This window comes from Sorex fumeus, unplaced genomic scaffold (assembly GCF_029834395.1).
Source record: "Sorex fumeus unplaced genomic scaffold, SorFum_2.1 ptg000063l, whole genome shotgun sequence".
Classification (NCBI taxonomy): domain Eukaryota; kingdom Metazoa; phylum Chordata; class Mammalia; order Eulipotyphla; family Soricidae; genus Sorex; species Sorex fumeus.
Genome location: NW_026606120.1, coordinates 62,651,755 through 62,668,284, shown reverse-complemented (window position 1 = coordinate 62,668,284; position 16,530 = coordinate 62,651,755). Strand labels below are relative to the sequence as shown.

General features: G+C 50.7%; 1 protein-coding gene across 1 annotated transcript in view; it reads left to right on the top strand.

The window, feature by feature from the left end:
• The window catches only part of SCPEP1 (serine carboxypeptidase 1), a 32,700-nt gene that overhangs the window by 9,758 nt on the left and 6,412 nt on the right, over positions 1–16,530 (top strand). The window contains exons 4-10 of the mRNA XM_056127327.1: positions 6,694–6,849; positions 7,863–7,937; positions 8,754–8,826; positions 13,351–13,388; positions 13,953–14,081; positions 14,687–14,780; positions 15,937–16,050. Coding sequence (XP_055983302.1) covers positions 6,694–6,849; positions 7,863–7,937; positions 8,754–8,826; positions 13,351–13,388; positions 13,953–14,081; positions 14,687–14,780; positions 15,937–16,050 — 679 coding nt within the window. The remainder of the gene's footprint in view (positions 1–6,693; positions 6,850–7,862; positions 7,938–8,753; positions 8,827–13,350; positions 13,389–13,952; positions 14,082–14,686; positions 14,781–15,936; positions 16,051–16,530) is intronic.

Below are 16,530 nucleotides of genomic sequence, written 5' to 3'. Positions count from 1 at the left end.
CAGCCATTCCTACCCACCAACTTCCTTGAGGACATTCCCCTTGAGAGCCCTTCCTCGCCCAACTTCTCGTCGCTTCCACTGTCGGCCTGTCTAGCCCCTTTCTCCAGGCCGTCTGACACAGCAACCCAAGCCACGTTGTCAGTGGTGGGCTTTGCTCTGGCCGAGGGTCACCCTCTGCTCCCTGATCTGGGCTCCATGCTCAGCTTTGGCTCTGCCCTGCTCGGTACTCTGCCCTCTGTTCTGTGCCCGGCTCTGCCCTCCCCCCAGCTCCTACTGTCCAGACATTCTCCACGTTGCTGATGTTCTGACTTAAGTTTTCTTCCCGTTTTTGGAGTGTACCTGTCTCTGCCTCCCAGAGAAAATAGTAACGTGTATGCAGCCAGCAATTTTCTGTCTTCCCTGCCGACCTTCCTACTCCCCTGCCCATCCCAAAGCATGAGGCGATAGGGTTGGAGAGATAATACAGCAGGAAAGGTGCTTGCCTTGCATGCAGTTGACCTGATCCCCGGCACCCCGTCTGGTCCCCCGAGCACTGCCAGGAGTGATCCCTGAGTGCAGAGCCAGGAGTAACCCCAGAGCACAGCCAGGTGTGGCCCAGAAACCAAACCTATCAAAACATCAGGCAAGACCTCTTATCCTGATGTTCTACTCTCCGGGCTCCCCATGGTTGGTGGGCAGGCTCTTTGTGCATCTTTGTCTCTGGTCTTTCTTTCCTGACACTGCAAACATGTGCCCCTCTTTCGCAAAGAAAAGCAAATTCTCAGGGCCACAGTGATAATACAGTGGGTAGGGCATTTATGTTGCACGTAGCCAACCCAGATTTGATCCCTGGCATCCCATATCGTCCCCCAAGCACCACCAAGAGTGATTCCTGAGTGCAGAGCCAGGAGTAATCCCTGAGCATCGCCAGGTGTGACAAAAACAAACAAAACAAATTCTCAGGTCTGCACTGACAGTATGGTGGGTAGGCGCACCTGCCTTAAACACAGTCAGCCCAGGTTTGATCCCTGACATCTCTTATGGTCCCCCAAGCACCGTCAGGAGTAATTTCTGAGCTCGGAGCCAGGAGCAACCCTGAGCACCACTGGTGTGACCCCAAAACAAAAAAACAAAAGAAAGAAAGAAAAGAAAAGCAAGTTCTGGGCTGGGGCTATGGCTCAAGGGCTGGAGAACAGGCTTTTGATGTGGGAGGCTCAGTGTTGACACCCAGCACCACATCGTGACTCATGTTCTTCGAGGGTGACCCCTGTGTAGCACCGTCAGGCATTCTCAAGTATAGAGCAAAACATTTATTATTATTATTAATATTATTTGGGGAGGTCACATCCAGCAGTGCTCAGTGCTTACTCCTGGCTTTGCACTCAGGAATTACTTCTGGCAGTGCTAGGGGGACCATATGGGGTGCCAGGGATTGACCCTGGATTAGCTACATACAAGGAAAGTGTCTTTCTGACTGTACTATCTCTGCAGCCCAGAACAAAAAAAAATGTTTTAAAATTGTAACGCAGCCACCAATCATTCTTTTTAATTTTTTAAATTTATTTATATTTTTAATTGAATCACAGTAAGACAACACAGTTACGAAGTTGTTCATGATTGAGTTTCAGTCATACAATGTTCCAACACCCATCCCTTCACCAGTGTACATTTTTCACCACCAATGTCCCCAGGTTCCCTCCCACCACCCACTCCCACTTCTGTGGCAGGTACTTTTCTTCTCTCTCTCTCTCTCTCTCTCTCTCTCTCTTTCCCTTTCTTTATCCCTCTCTTTCTCCCTCTCCCTCCTCTCTTTCTCTCTCTCTTCCTTCTATCTTTCTTTTTCTGTCTCTCTCTCTTTCCCCTTTCCAAGCTGCTTTAATAACATGTGGAAGTCAGCCCTTACCACCAGTGACTCAAACTTAACACAGTGGCGGCCACGTGTGAAAGGGCCCTAGAGCTGCTCCAGCATCACTTATCCTGAACTTCCTCTTTGCCCCGGAACTGTTTCCCCACTTGCCTTGTGGGTCTCCCCTCCTTCCTCCCCGACTTGTACATCCCAAATGGTGCTCATTGTTCTGTGTCCTACACTAGGTCCGTACCCTACCCACAGAGCCAGCCAACTTCCCATTTCTCTTCTTATGGTGCATTGTGCCACCGCCCACGTGGGCGCCTCAGCCCTCCTCATCTCTCCCCACCCCAGGCCTGCCTGGGTTCTTCATTGTCATGTATAGCCTTGGACTCACCAAGCATTGGGTTCTGCGGTGCAAAGAATAGAGCCTTAAAAGGCAGCTTGCTTGAGCAAGGATGTAACTCCACTATAGAGCACTTCCCTTTCATGTCTGAGGTCCTGGGTTTTATCCCTTGGCACTGGGGAATAAAATAAAACAGCTCTTTTCTTTGGGGGTGGGCATGGGTAGGGGTCTTGGGGCCATATCCAGAGAGGTGCTCTGAGCTCACTCCAGCTCGGTACTCAGGTATCTCTCTTGGCAGTGCTCAGGAGACCAAAAGTGGTGCCACTGATTGGTTGTGTACAATCAAGCATCTTGCCCATTGTACTATTTCTCTGGCCCCAGACAAAACAGCTTTATTGAAAGTGATTTATGCAGATCACCCACCTAAAGTATATGATTTAAAGTATATGATTTATATACTATTAGTATATACTCTGGGCTGGAGCGATAGCAGAGCAGTAGGGCGTTCGCCTTACAAGCGGCCAACATGGCCGACCCGAGTTCGATTCCTCCGCCCCTCTCGGAGAGCCCGACCAGCTACCGAGAGTATCTTGCCCGCATGGCAGAGCCTGGCAAGCTCCCCGTGACCTATTCGATATGCAAACACAGTAACAACAAAGTCTCCAATGGAGATGTTACTGGGCCCGCTCGAGCAAATCGATGAACAACGGGAGGACCGTGAGTATATACTCAGAGTTTTGGTTTTCGGTTTTGGTTTTTGGGCCATATCTAGTGATGCTCAGGGGTTTACTCTGGCTCTGCACTCAGAGATCACTCCTGGCGGTGCTCGGGGAATCATATGGGGATGCTGGGGATCAAATCTGGGTCAGCCACATTCGAGGAAAATACCCTACCTGCCGTACTATTGTTCTGGCCTCTATACTGAATTCTGCAACCATTTACCATAGTTAAAATATTTTATTAAAATATTTTTTTAAAAAATATTTTAAAAATATTTATTAAATTTTTTTTTTCTTTTTGGGTCACACTCGGCAATGCACAGGAGTTACACCTGGCTCTGCACTCAGGAGTTACTCCTGGCGGTGCTCAGAGGACCATATGGGATGCTGGGGATTGAACCCGGGTTGGCCGCGTGCAAGGCAAACGCCTTACCTACTGTGCTATCTCTCCAGCCCCTAAAATATTTTTAAAATATTAAAATACCACCCCTCAGAGAGCCCGGCAAGCTACCGAGAGTATCTCACCTGCATGGCAAAGCCTGGCAAGCTACCTGTGACGTATGCATTATGCCAAAAACAGTAACAACAAGTCTCACAATTTGTTGTGAGACGTTACTGGTGCCCGCTTGAGCAAATCGATGAACAATGGGAGGATAGACAGACAGACAGACAGACCATAGTTTGAATATTTTAATACCTTTCTACCCCAAAAACATCATACCCTTAGATGTCACCCTCCAGTTTTTCTCACAACCGCTTTCTGTTCCTAGATTTGCCTTCTGGGGACATTTTATAAAATGGAATCTTGGGCCAGAGCTAGAGTACAAGGCTCGAGGCACAGGTTTTTGATGTCGCTGATGCTGGGTCGATTCCTGGCACCCCATAAATTGAGCATGGTCAGTGTCCTCTGAGACAGTGTATAGTCCTGGATGTCCCCAAGCATTGCTGGGTGTAACCCCAGGCACAGCTGGATATAGTTCGGGTGGTTGCTGAATACCACCAAGGTGACCCAGGTAATTTCTGTCACTACAGGACCAGAATCACGCCTTTCATTGATTCCTGGGCCAGTTGACCAACAATCACTCCACCTGACAGAATCCCACTTACCCCCCAAAATTGGTTTTAGTTTTTTTTTGCTTTTTGGGTCATACCTGGTGATGCTCAGGGGTTACTCCTGGCTCTGCACTCAGGAATTACCCCTGGCGGTGCTCAGGGGACCATATGGGATGCTGGGAATCGAACCCGGGTTGGTCGCATGCAAGGCAAATACCCTATCCGCTGTGCTATTGCTCCAGCCCCTACCCACAAAAATTGGAATCTTAGTTTGTGACCTTTGGTATCTGGCTCCGTTCACAGCATTAGTTCTGCAGAGCCCATCCATGTAGCATGGATCAGTTCTTTGTTTTTTTTTTTTCCTTTTTTTTTGACTACATCTACCGATGCTTAGGAAAGCAATGCCAGGGGTTAACACAAGGCTGCTGTGTGCAAAGCATGTGTTCCAGCCCCTTAAGCCATTTTACTAGCCCCCCCCCCCCCCAAATTTTTCTTTCCTTTGAAAAAAAGATTTTATGTTTGGCCTTGTGAGGGGTCAAACCCCGGGCCTCTGATCTGTCAAACCCCAGGCCTCTGGTCTGTAAGCCATGAGGCCCATCCCCCACTGTCATTCCTTAATAAGACTGAGCATTGTGCCATTGCACGGCTGCACCATATTTTGTTTATCCAGTCATCTTTGATGAACACCTTTGGGCCATTATGAATAATGCAGAGAGCACTGGCATACAAATACTTATCAGAGCCCTGATTTTCCCAATATTTATGGGTCTGTGCCTACGACCGGAATAGCTGGTTCAGGATCCAGTGCTGTGTTCGACACCCAGGCATTGTTGCTCCTTCCCCATCCCTTCCTCATCAGCCCTAGTGACTTTGTGATGTGCACGCACAGTTCATTTTCTGTGTCCCACATAAGTGAAGCTCTCCAACACAGATCACTCTTCATTTCAGTTACCCAAAGACCAGACCCAGCTTCTGGCTTCTGAGGCACAATCTGCCCCTCCCTAACTCCACTACCTCTCCCAGCACTTATCCGCACACACCCCTCCTTCTGGCCTCAGTGTGGCCAATTGCCTCCGCTTGACTTCCTCCCTGGCCACCCTTTCAGCCCCCCCCCCCCCCCCCATCTGCTCTTTGAGACAGGGCCAGGGAGGTAGCTCAGAGGCCTGAATTCAGGAAAACTCTGCTCACAGGAGGCCCTGGTTTGTTCCCTAAGATCACAGTCCCACAAACACTGCCTAGAACAATCCTCAGCACCATGCGAGGGTTTTACCAGGTGTCACCCCAGTTAATCTCTCTAACCCCCTCCTGCCGCCCCCCCTACCCCACCCCACCATACACACACAAAAGGCTTAATGCAGGGGATCTGGGATGTGGTTCAAGTGGCAGAGCAGAAGCCTGACCCATGGAAGAAGGCCCTGAGTTCAGTCTCCCAGTACCATATGGTCCCTGGAAAGCCACTTGATATAGACCCCACATCAAAAGTGACTAGGAAGGGGCCGGAGAGATAGTACAGGAGGTAGGGTGCTTGCCTCGCGCATGGCCAACCTGGGTTTGATCTTCCGCATCCCGTATGGTCCCCCGAGCACTGCCAGGAGTGATTCTTGAGTATAGAGCCAGGCGTAATCCCTGAGCATCACCAGGTATGTCAGAGAGAGAGAGAGAGAGAGAGAGAGAGAAGGATGGAGGGAAGGAGGGAGGGAGGGAGGGAGGGAGGGAGGGAGGGAGGGAAGGAAGGAAGGAGAGACAATGAGAACAAGAACTCTTCCTTCGGGCCCCTGCAAGTCCGTTGATTCTCTTGTCTCCACACTGGTCTTCCTGGACTGTGTTTTTACTCACTCTGGCCTCAGGATCTCTGCACATGCTGGACGTTTATCTAGAATATTTCTGCACTCCATTCCAACTGAAGCACCACTTTTAGCAGTAGCAGAGCACCCCACTGACTTGTCCACAGCCTGCCAGGACGGATGGTAATAGACAGAGCCTGAATGAAGACAGGTGACTCAGGTCGTAAGCCTGATGCCACTGTTAATCTGTCAACCTGTGTCTCCCAGGACTCATCTCATCCAAGGGCCACTGGGACGAGTCCTGGGCCACACACGCACTTTGGGTTCCTGATCAGGAAAGGACATAACTGGTCTGTCATCATTTAAGGCCCTCCCAGATAGAAAACAGTGTAACTTTGAGCCTCTTTGGAAAAGGAATTCGAATAAAGTCTTCTTTGGGGGGAGTGAAGGGGCACACCCAGCGATGCTCAGGGGTTACTCCTGACTCTGTACTCAGGAATCACTCCTGGCAGTTCTTGGAGGACCTTTGAAATGCTAGGGATCAAACCCCAGTCAGCCACCTGCAAGGCAAGTGCCTGACCTTAGTACTATCGCTCTGGCCCAGAATAAAGACTTCTTGCAGTGCAAAAAGAATTAGGCCAGGTGGAAACTGAACTCATTTTTGAGAGAACATATGGGGCGTGCCCTCTCGGCTGCAGATTCCTGCTTGGACAGATGCTGCCTGCTTCTCCCTGCACTGCTCCATGTAGAGTCATGGATCTCTTGTTTGTATTCATCACTCTGCCTTTTTCCTTTCCCTTGTTTGCTGTAGTGGCCTTTATAGCTATTCCTTTTTTTTTTTTTAAATCCTTTCTACCAAAAAGGTTGTAACCTACTGATAGCTTCACCTGTGGGGTTTGATGAGCTGGTAAGAGATGATCAAAGGATAGTTGGTGACTGCTACCCACTCTTGTTTCCCTGTTGTAGCTCCAGTCTGCCAATCTTCTGTTTGTGGACAACCCGGTGGGCACGGGGTTCAGCTACGTGAACAAGAGTAACGCTTATGCCAAAGACCTTGCCATGGTGGCGTCAGACATGTTGGTTCTCCTGAAGAGCTTCTTTAGCTGCCACAAGGAGTTCCAGGTGAGCAGAGAGGCTGGGCCAGCTGCTGGGTGTGGGGATGGGCAGGAAAGCTGCAACATGATTTCCCCCGAGAGCTCAGCTGCTTGGTGCAGAGATGCAGGGAGAGCCTTGAAGTGTAGGCTTTTGATCTGCCAGTTCTAAAGTACTTGTTGTTGTTGTTGTTGTTGTTTTCTGGTTTTGGTGCCACACCTGGCTGTGCTCTGGGCTTCCTCCTGGCTCTGCTTAGGGATCACTCCTGGCAGTGCTCACAGGACCATGTGGTTGCTGGGGATTGAACCCCAGTTGGCCACGTGTGGGTCGACGCCCTACCCACTTCACTATTGCTCTGGCCCCTCTAAAGATGGCTTTGAACTTGCTAAATCGACCCTTGAACCAGAATTTTAATATCTTTTTTTTTTTCTTTTTGGGTCACATCTGGTGATGCTCAAGGGTAACTCCTGGCTCTGCACTCAGGAATTACTCCTGGTGGGAGTCGGTGACCATAGGGTATGCCGGGGATTGAGCCTGGGTCAGCCTCGTCAGCAAGGTTAACTAGGTGCTGTACTATCACTTCAGCCTCCATGAAGCCAGAATTTTAATGAGAGGTAATAACCAGATATGGGAGAGGGTGGGGGAGACAGCAGATTTGTTTTATCTGGCTATTACATGTAGAAGGAATTTAAAATTAATTCTTATGGAGGCTGGAGAGACAGTTTGGGGGTAAAGTGCTTGCCTTGCACACAGGTAGCTCCAGCTCAATCTTTGTCACCACACATGCTCTCCCCAAGTGCACCCCCAGCACTACCAGGAGTGATCCCTGAGCATGGAGCAAGGAGTAAGCCCTGAACACTGTCAAGTGTGTCTCCCAAGCAAACAGTCAATTCTTATGACTTGAAAGTGGCCTGGTGATGTAGCTATGTGGTAGAGTACATGCTTTGCATTTATGATGCCGTGGGTTTGATTCCTGACACCATAAGAGAGTAAAAAAGGGCCGTTGTGCTATTTAACTGTTTGTAAATTCCTTTTCTTGCTAGACGATTCCATTCTACATTTTCTCAGAGTCTTATGGAGGAAAAATGGCTGCTGGCATTGGCCTGGAACTTCATAAGGTAACCGGCAAGATGCCTCGTTTGGGTTTCAGACACTTTGTTTGGGTTTCAGAACATAACTGCTTATGCTCACCTTTTCGTACTTATTTCATATTAACCGTGCTTGTACATGAACAGAAAGAGCAAGTCTATACTAATAAACGAAAAAAGGTTGTAGAAAGAACAGTGAAGGTGGCCCGGTCAGATACCAAGCAACCTATAAAGTCTGATGAGTAAAACACTGTAGTGCCGGTGTAGGGCATAATCACAGATAAGTAGATTAAATGCATAACCGGGACCCCCAAGGCAACCTCTCTCACTAGTTTACTTTATGGAGGTAGCTCATGCCTATCCAAGCTAACTTATGTAGACTTTGCCCCCACTGTTATAGAAATGGAATTATATACTGCTCGTTATTTCCTATGTCTTTCTTGGTGATTTAACAGGATACCTTGGAGATCTTTTCATTTCAGTCCGTTTCATTTCAGTTCAGCTTTGGTGTTTGCTGCTGGATTGACCTCGTTGACCCCAGAGGGTGACAAGGTCTCTCCTAGAAGTGATCGGGGCAGTACTAACTATCCCCAACTTCTGCAGTCGCCCTTATGAAAAGTAGAGAGGGACTCATCTGGACCAGTTCCTCCTCATTTTGCAGAAAATGGTGACAGGGACGTCACCTTTTCACAAGTATCTGAGTTGAGGCCATGAATGATGCTCCGGGAATTTCTAAGGCACCAGTGGGAGTTTCCTGTGCTCAGGGAAGGGGTGTAGGGAGGCGGGGCTCCTTCCTGGAGGAGCATTGAGGCCCTGGCACCCCTCAATGGGTGTCTCCTCTTTCAGGCCATTCAGAAGGGAACAATCCACTGCAACTTCGCTGGAGTGGCTTTGGGTGACTCCTGGATCTCGCCCATTGGTGAGTGTCAGCATATCCTGGTGCCTCTCCTGTCCTCCCCGGGGCTGTGGGCTGTGTATCCGGATATGAGAACCTGCATAAGCACCTGCTGCCAGCGCCTCCGGGTGGTGTTGGGGACAAGATGACAACATTCTCATTGGTTGATCCGATTAATGATGAGATTCCCATCTAGCCCTGCAACTCAGCTTCACAGTTTCTTAACCTGATGCATTTTCTTACTGGGAGTGTCGAGAAAAGCTGTTTCTGTCCTGAGAGAAGGCATCTTTCCCTTCGGACCCTGAAATAACCATCTTGGCTGAGTGAACTCTAACCTGGGGCTTTTTTTTTTTCTTTAAATCTTTATTAGTGAAACACCATGAGGTACAGTTGTAGACTTACAGATTTTTGTGCTTGGGTTTCAGTTATACAATGATCGAATACCCGTCCCTCCACCAGTGCCCATTCTCCACCACCACCAGTTCTAGTATCCCTCCCACCCCCCTTCCCCCCATCCCACCCTACCTCTGTGGCAGGGCATTCCCTTTTGTTCTCTCTCTCCTTTTGAGTGCTATTAACCTGGGGCTTCTAAATCTTGGCACCACGGAACAGTTTCCATCATGTAATTCCTGATCTTGGGCATTGGAGGGTGTTTTGCTGTATCTCTGCCCAGTACATTACTAAGATTATCTAGTGTACCATCAGTGTCTTCCAGGGCCAGAGAGATAGCGCAGGGGTTAAAGCACTTAACCTCCACATGGCTGACACCCGTTCAATCCCAGGCATCACATATGATCCCCCAAGCATTGTTGAGAGTGTTCTGGCTGTAGCCTAAAATTCCAGGGGGGGGAAGTAATACTTCCAGACATTGCCAGATCTTCCTTGAGTGGAGGCAGGTGGGGGGTGGCAGAAGTGGTAGGGAGGCGGGATGGGGTGGGGGAGGGGAAGAGAATTGTTTCTGAGGGACCAAGGAAATAGCACAGGAACAAGGCACTTTCCTTGTATGCAGCTGACCCAGGTTTGATGCCCGGTATCCCTGAACACAGTTGGGTGTGGTCCCAAAACCAAATTTTTTTTTTCTTTTTTGGGTCACACCCAGCAATGCACAGGAGTTACTCCTGGCTCTGCACTCAGGAATTACTCCTGGTGGTGCTCAGGGGACCATATGGGATGCTGGGAATCGAACCTGAGTCGTCTGCGTGCAAGGCAAGCGCCTTACCCGCTGTCCTATTGCTCCAGCCCCCCAAACCAAAATTTTTTAACTAAAAAACCAAATTGTTATTATTATTTACAACATTTCCCCCGAAACATAGGCTTGCGTCTTATTGCAGAGCAGATCTTAATGTTTTTGAATATTATGGTGCTACTTGGCATGGATTTCTTGGTGCCCTGAGGTGGGCTTGGTCTGGCCTTAGTGAGAGGTTAGGGTTTACTGGGTGAGGACTGCTGCTTACTTGTTCTTCCTGAGTGGTCTCCTAGGATACCCAGTGCCTTTGCCGGAGACGTGCGGTTCAGAGGCTTCTGGCCAGCTGTGTCACTCAGGCTTTAGCAGCACATTTAGTTTTAATTTTTTTAAATTTATTTAAATATATATTTTTTTGGCTTTTTGGGCCACACCTGACAGTGCTCAGGGTTACTCCTGGCTCTGTACTCAGGAATTACTCCTGGCAGTACTCGGAGAACCATATGGGATGCCGGGGATGGAACCCAGGTCAGCTCTGTGCAAGGCAAATGCCCTACCCACTGTACTATTGCTCCAGCTCTGGTCCTCACTCTTTCACAGGGGGTTCTTTGTAATCTCACACAGACACTCAGCACTTTGCACAGGTTATCATTTGCCCTTACAAGCCCCTCCCCCTCCAGTTTGGGGAGTTTGGGGGCTAATGAGACAGACTCATTAGGGTATGCTGTTTTGCTAAAGCCAGGATTCTGACACGGGCTGCAGGCCTTGGGATCCAAGCTCTCACCTACCACGTGGGTTCCCCCTAGGAAGTGTGTTTAGTGTATGGCTTAAGGCAGGTGTTGTTCATCTTGTCTAGAATCTGTATTTTTATATTGTCACAACCCATTTCCCCTATGACTCTTCCTCTTCACGTATTTGGAAAAATTACTTGGTTTTGGCTCACCCCTGACTGTGCTCAGGGCTTATTCTTGACTCTGCAGTCAGGGATCACTCCTGGAAGGCTCAGTGGACCATATGGGGTATCGGGGATCAAACCTGGGTCAGCCATGTGCAAGGCAAGAACCCTCCCACTGTACTATCACTCATCTCCCTGTTTACATCTTTTTTGTTTTGTTTTGGGGCCATACCAGCGATGCTCAGGGATTACTCCTGGCAGTGCTAGGATGACCATATGGGATGTTGGGGATCAAATGCAGGTCAGCCACATGCAAGGCAAGTACCCTACCTACTGTTCTATCCCTCAGCCCCCTCCCTGTTCACATCTTAAATTCCTTTTTCCAGGCCCACATGGTTTGCCATTCCCCTATCTCAGAAGTGACTTTTGAAGAATTAAGTCCTGGACCAATAGTAATTGCCAACAATGGTTAATAACCATAGATGTTAGGAAAGACAGACAGAGACAGCCCACGTCTTTCAAAGGACATCTGTGCTGTTCAGTGGTACCCATGGCCACATTAGACCATTTAAATTAGAATTAATTAAAAAGTACAGTACAGCACACTGTCTTTTGATTTCACCTTTGGTTTTTCATATGCTCTACAACTGTATTTGGCTGGTGGCTGGTTCAGACCACATAAATATGTCGCCATCACGGCAGGAAGTCCTATTATTAGACAAACCCGCTCTGTTAAGATCAGCAGCTGCGATCCGCAGACAGGTCACATTCACCTTACTTTGAGGAGCAGGTTTTTCTTGGGACACAGTCACGCCATTGACTGACAGCACGGCTGGGGCTATTTGGGTGCTGTGGCCACAGAGATGGAGATGCGTCGCCACAACAGAGACCAGCTGGCCTGTCAGACCACGAAGATTTATTTTTTTGTCCCTTTACTGAAAAGGTCTATGGTCTCCATCTAACAGGGGATGCACTTGAGAACAGCAGATGTCATTCGGAGTTAAGTAGCCCAGCACCCAGGGCACCAGCTTGATGTCTAGGCTAGAGAGGGGAGGAGCTGGGCTCTGGGAGACCCAGCACACCTGCATTTCTCAGCGAGCACACTGAAGACTACCAGTCCAGTGGGGCGTTACACCAAGGCTCCACAGTCAAATTAGTCTTGGATATTATTAGTGTGTGTATTGGCGGGGGAGGGGGGGAGTTGACAATTGAACTCAAAGCCTGCTAGAATGGTGGGTAGGTACTTGTCTTGCACATGGCCAACCTGAGTTTGATCCCTGACATCCCATCTGGTCCCTCAAGCCCTGCCAGGAGTAATCCCTAAGTGCAGAGTGAGAAGTTACCCCTAAGCACCACCCTGTGTGTCCCCAAATGAACAAATACACACACACCCCAAAACAAAATAACAGCCAAAAAAACCATCGACCCTTCAAATGCATTTCAGGAAGTGCTACACACAGCTTCATCTGTTTTTCTGGTTTCCCAGGTACATTAAAGGCTCCAGGAAGCCCTACTGTAATGAAATGTGCTCTCTTTTGCAAAACACCCCAAATATTTCTTCTTTGTTGTTTGAGCCACACCCAGTGATGCTCAGGGGTCTTCCTGGCTCAGTGCTTCAGGGAACCATCCGGTGCTGGGGATCCAACCCCGGACTCCCCCAGGCAAAGCATGTGCGCCAGCCCCTTGAGCCAGCTCTCTGCTCAGCCCTCCATCAACGCCACTTAACCAAAGACTCATTTGTTCTTGTAATACCAGATCGAAAGTCTACAGAACTGAGGCTATTCGAAACATACTTTGAGACGGTTGACCTCAGGTTGCTGCTAAAGACTTTTAAGAGGAGTGTCGGACTAAATAGACTTGGGGGTTGTGGTCCTTGGTGTCTGTTGGGACAGCTCCTGCTGGCACTGGCCTGCCCTAACGTCATGCTCCTTGTGACCCTGTCAGCCATGCACAAGTGTCCTCTTTGGGGTGAGCCCGGCTTACTCATCTCCCACACCCCTCCCTGGCTTCAGGCCCCTCGTAAATTCTCGGCACGTTTGTAGGATAGAAATCAATTGGCGGTGTAGCCAGAGACACCGGAATTGCAAAATCATTTGTCTTCCTTAATGAGCTCCTCCGCAGAAGCTGGTGTCCCCAAACTGGAGGCGCGGCCAGGGTGCAGAGCAGAAGTGTGAGGGCGGGGAGATTTCGGCTCCGAAAGCCTAGACGTCTGCAGTTGAGGGCCTGCTGGCAACTAACTGGCTGTGACTCACTCGAGGGGCCAGTTTCAGGCCAATTAACATGCCAGGAGTCCTGAGTCAGCAGAGAAGGGGACCGCGTGTCCTTCCCGAGACCCAGCCACCAAGGCATCTGCTGTCTCCCGCCCAGGACCCCAGGCCCAAGGCCCGCATCTCCCACTTCTCTGCTTTGGGTTTTCCTTGGCAAGGTCAGAGCCGGGAGGGCCTTATCTTGTGTCTCTGGTTGCCTTTAGATTCGGTGCTCTCCTGGGGCCCTTACCTCTACAGCATGGTAAGTGGACGGACCTCACCCAGCAGCTCCACCGGACTCTCCTGGCCCCGGGAAGGACAGAGCCAGATGACCCTGCCCATGTGGTTGGCCCTCTCCTGGGGAATTCCGAGGCCACTCACGATGGAGATCCTAATTGCTGGCCTCAGGGAGTGACTCCATTTCTTGGGGGACAAGAAACACAAAATCTGGGGGTGGGGGGGTCAAAGAGATAATACAGCGGATTAAGGTGCTTGCCTTGCACATGGGCTAACCTGGAGACAATCTCTGAGCCCCTACCATGAGTGATTGATTCCCTGTGCACAGAGCCAGGAGTAAGACCCGAGTACTGGCCGGTGTGTTCCCCCCAACCCAAAATGAATAACATCCACCCAGATTTTCATCATGGCTGTTTTCAGACATGCAGGAGAGAGGACTGAGCCTGGCTATCCGCTCCCCAGAGCTGCCACCATCCTGTGCTGCTGGTGACCTCAATGGGAAGGCAGCTGGCAGGCAGAGGCCTCGCGGGCATCCCCAGGTGTGTGGCTCTAAGCCGAGCCATCATCTTGTTCTCCGTCTGCATTCCAGTCTCTTCTGGATGACCAAGGCCTGGCAGAGGTGTCCAAGGTGGCAGAGCAGGTCCTGGACGCCGTGAATAGGGGGCAGTACACAGAGGCCACGCAGCTGTGGGGGAAGGCGGAGATGGTCATTGAGTCGGTAAGAGGGAGTCCGCGCTGGGCAACTCTTGTGGCTCTTTTACTCTGTGATGGACAGGGCCCCTGTGGGTGCTATGGGGATCCCAGGCTCCCCGGCATTTGCCCACAAGTCCAGAAGTGGTAAATCTGGTGTGGGCAAGGGCTCTTGGGGATCAGAAAACCCTCCCCTCCCTGGGCTATTGTGGGAAAGGGGTCAGTCTGCTGTCCCTTGATTAAAAGCCCAAGTGGATTCTGTCAGAAATGGTTCACCTGCAGCTGAACCCCACTGGGCACAGGCAGCATCCTGCAGCGAGAAGAGGAGGAGGGCCTGGGTGAGGACCCAGATGTGCAGACCCCTCCCCTGCTTCCTGGGAAAGACAGCCAGGCCCCCAGATTTCCCCCTTCAGCACGTGCGCTCTTCTCCCCCCACCCCACATCTGCTCGCCACCCCCAGGGCAAGGGGCCTGGTTTGGGGTCCCATGCGCCTCCCCTAGCTGCCCTTCTTTCTGATCTGCGCACGCCGGTGCAGTTCATGTGCTCGAATAAGAAAGGCCAGGTGCTGTTCCCTCGTTCGGCCTTGCTCCAAGAGGCGTGGAATGAGCTGCTTGCTGCCCCCCTGTGTTTCAGAACACGGATGGGGTGAATTTCTACAACATCTTAACCAAAGATACGCCTATGTCTGCCATGAAGTCGAGCCTGGAGTTCACCCAGAGCCATCTAGGTGAGTAGGACCTGAGGCTCCAGGCCCCAGCCCTGCTTCTGAGTGTCTCAGAGGACCTATAATTCACTGCCCTGAAGCCTATCACTTGGAGCCCAAGTGATAGTACAGTGACTCCTGGTATTTGCCTTCCATGAGACCTCTCATATGGTCTCCCTGGTCGCACCAGCATAAGCAAGCCCTGAGCACCACGAGGTGTGGCCCAAAAATCTAAATAAAAATTAAAAAAAAAAAACAATAATTATGGGGCTGGAGCAATAGTACAGCGGGTAGGGCATTTGCCTTGCGCACGGCCGACCAGGTTCTATTCCCAGCATCCCATGTGGTCCCCTCATCACCAATTCCTGAGTGCAGAGCCAGGAGTAACCCCTGTGCATTGCCAGGTGTGACCCAAAAAGAGAAAAAAAACAATAATTACAAATAGGGTGCAGGCTTCAGTGGTTTGGGAACTATTCACCAAGCCATGCCTTCATCACTACAATCCAATTTTAGAAGCTTCCACCCCACCCACCCTTACCTCTTCCCCACCCACCTCCTCATCCCCTGCGCTTACTGATTTCCAGTTTTGTCTTGGTGAGACCCCTCATCCACTGGAATCAGGCAGGAGGGAGTCTTTCACACCAGCTTCTGGCTTACCACTGTGATTTTTGTTGGTTTGTTTTGGGGGCCACCCCTGGCAATACCCAGGGGTTACTTTGGCTCGGTGCTCAGGAATCACTCCTGGCTGGGCTCAGGGGACCATATGGGATGCCAGGGATCGAACCCCAGTTGTCTGCATGCAAGGCAAGTGGCAAATCCCCTCCCCACTGTACTGTCTCTCCGGCCCCCAGAGCACAGTGTTTTTTGAGGTGTGGGCATCAACTCCTGCCCCAGACCCCCTGTATTGCTCTATTTCCTGGGGGCGCAACTTTGCTAGGGGTCTGAAGGCTGTGGAGTCACCTGCAGGAGGCCTTGAGGTGCCACCTCTGGGCTTGGATCATCTCCTGGGCCCAGCACAGTGCCTCCTAACAGTGTCTGCATTCGGGCCTGTGTTGATGACTTACTTCCTGCCTCCGGGTGAATCCAGGAGCTGCTTTGCATTTTTCAACCCCCAAAGTCCCCCTCTTCCTGCTGACCCTTTCGCCAGCCCTTCGGCTTACTGTGAGCCGGTTTATTTCAGTTCATCTCTGCCAGCGGCACCTGCGGCACCTGCACCGAGATGCCCTAAGCCAGCTCATGAACGGCCCCATCAGGAAGAAGCTCAGGATCATCCCCGAGGACTGCACCTGGGGAGGTACTTGCTGAGAGCCAATCGCATGCCACGTGGAGAGCTGACGCAGCCAGGCTCCTGACCTTGTCTGCTGACTTATGGGAGGAGGGGTGGGGATTTGGGGCCACATCCAGCAAAGCCCAGGGACACTCAGAAGCCAGGGATTCAGTTGGAATCAGCCGCATTCAAGGCAAATGCTTTAAACTCCAGGCTGTCCCTGTGTCCCCAGGACTGATCTCGTAGAATGAGTTAGGTTGGTGGAGGTGGCATGTCTCACAGAGGGAGAGCAAAGGCAGAGGCCAAGGCGGCATTCCTGGGGAGCTTCAGGATGAAGGTTGGTTAGAGAGAGCACCTGAACCCCACCTGTGACTGTAACTGGAGGCCGGGGATGGAGGTGTGTGGATCAGGTCAGCCTCCCTCTCCTTGTTACATCAGCTGGAAATTTTCCGTACTCAAGGGCCAGGCCCCGGTTGCAGCTGGAGGGGGTGTGATTTGCAGATATTC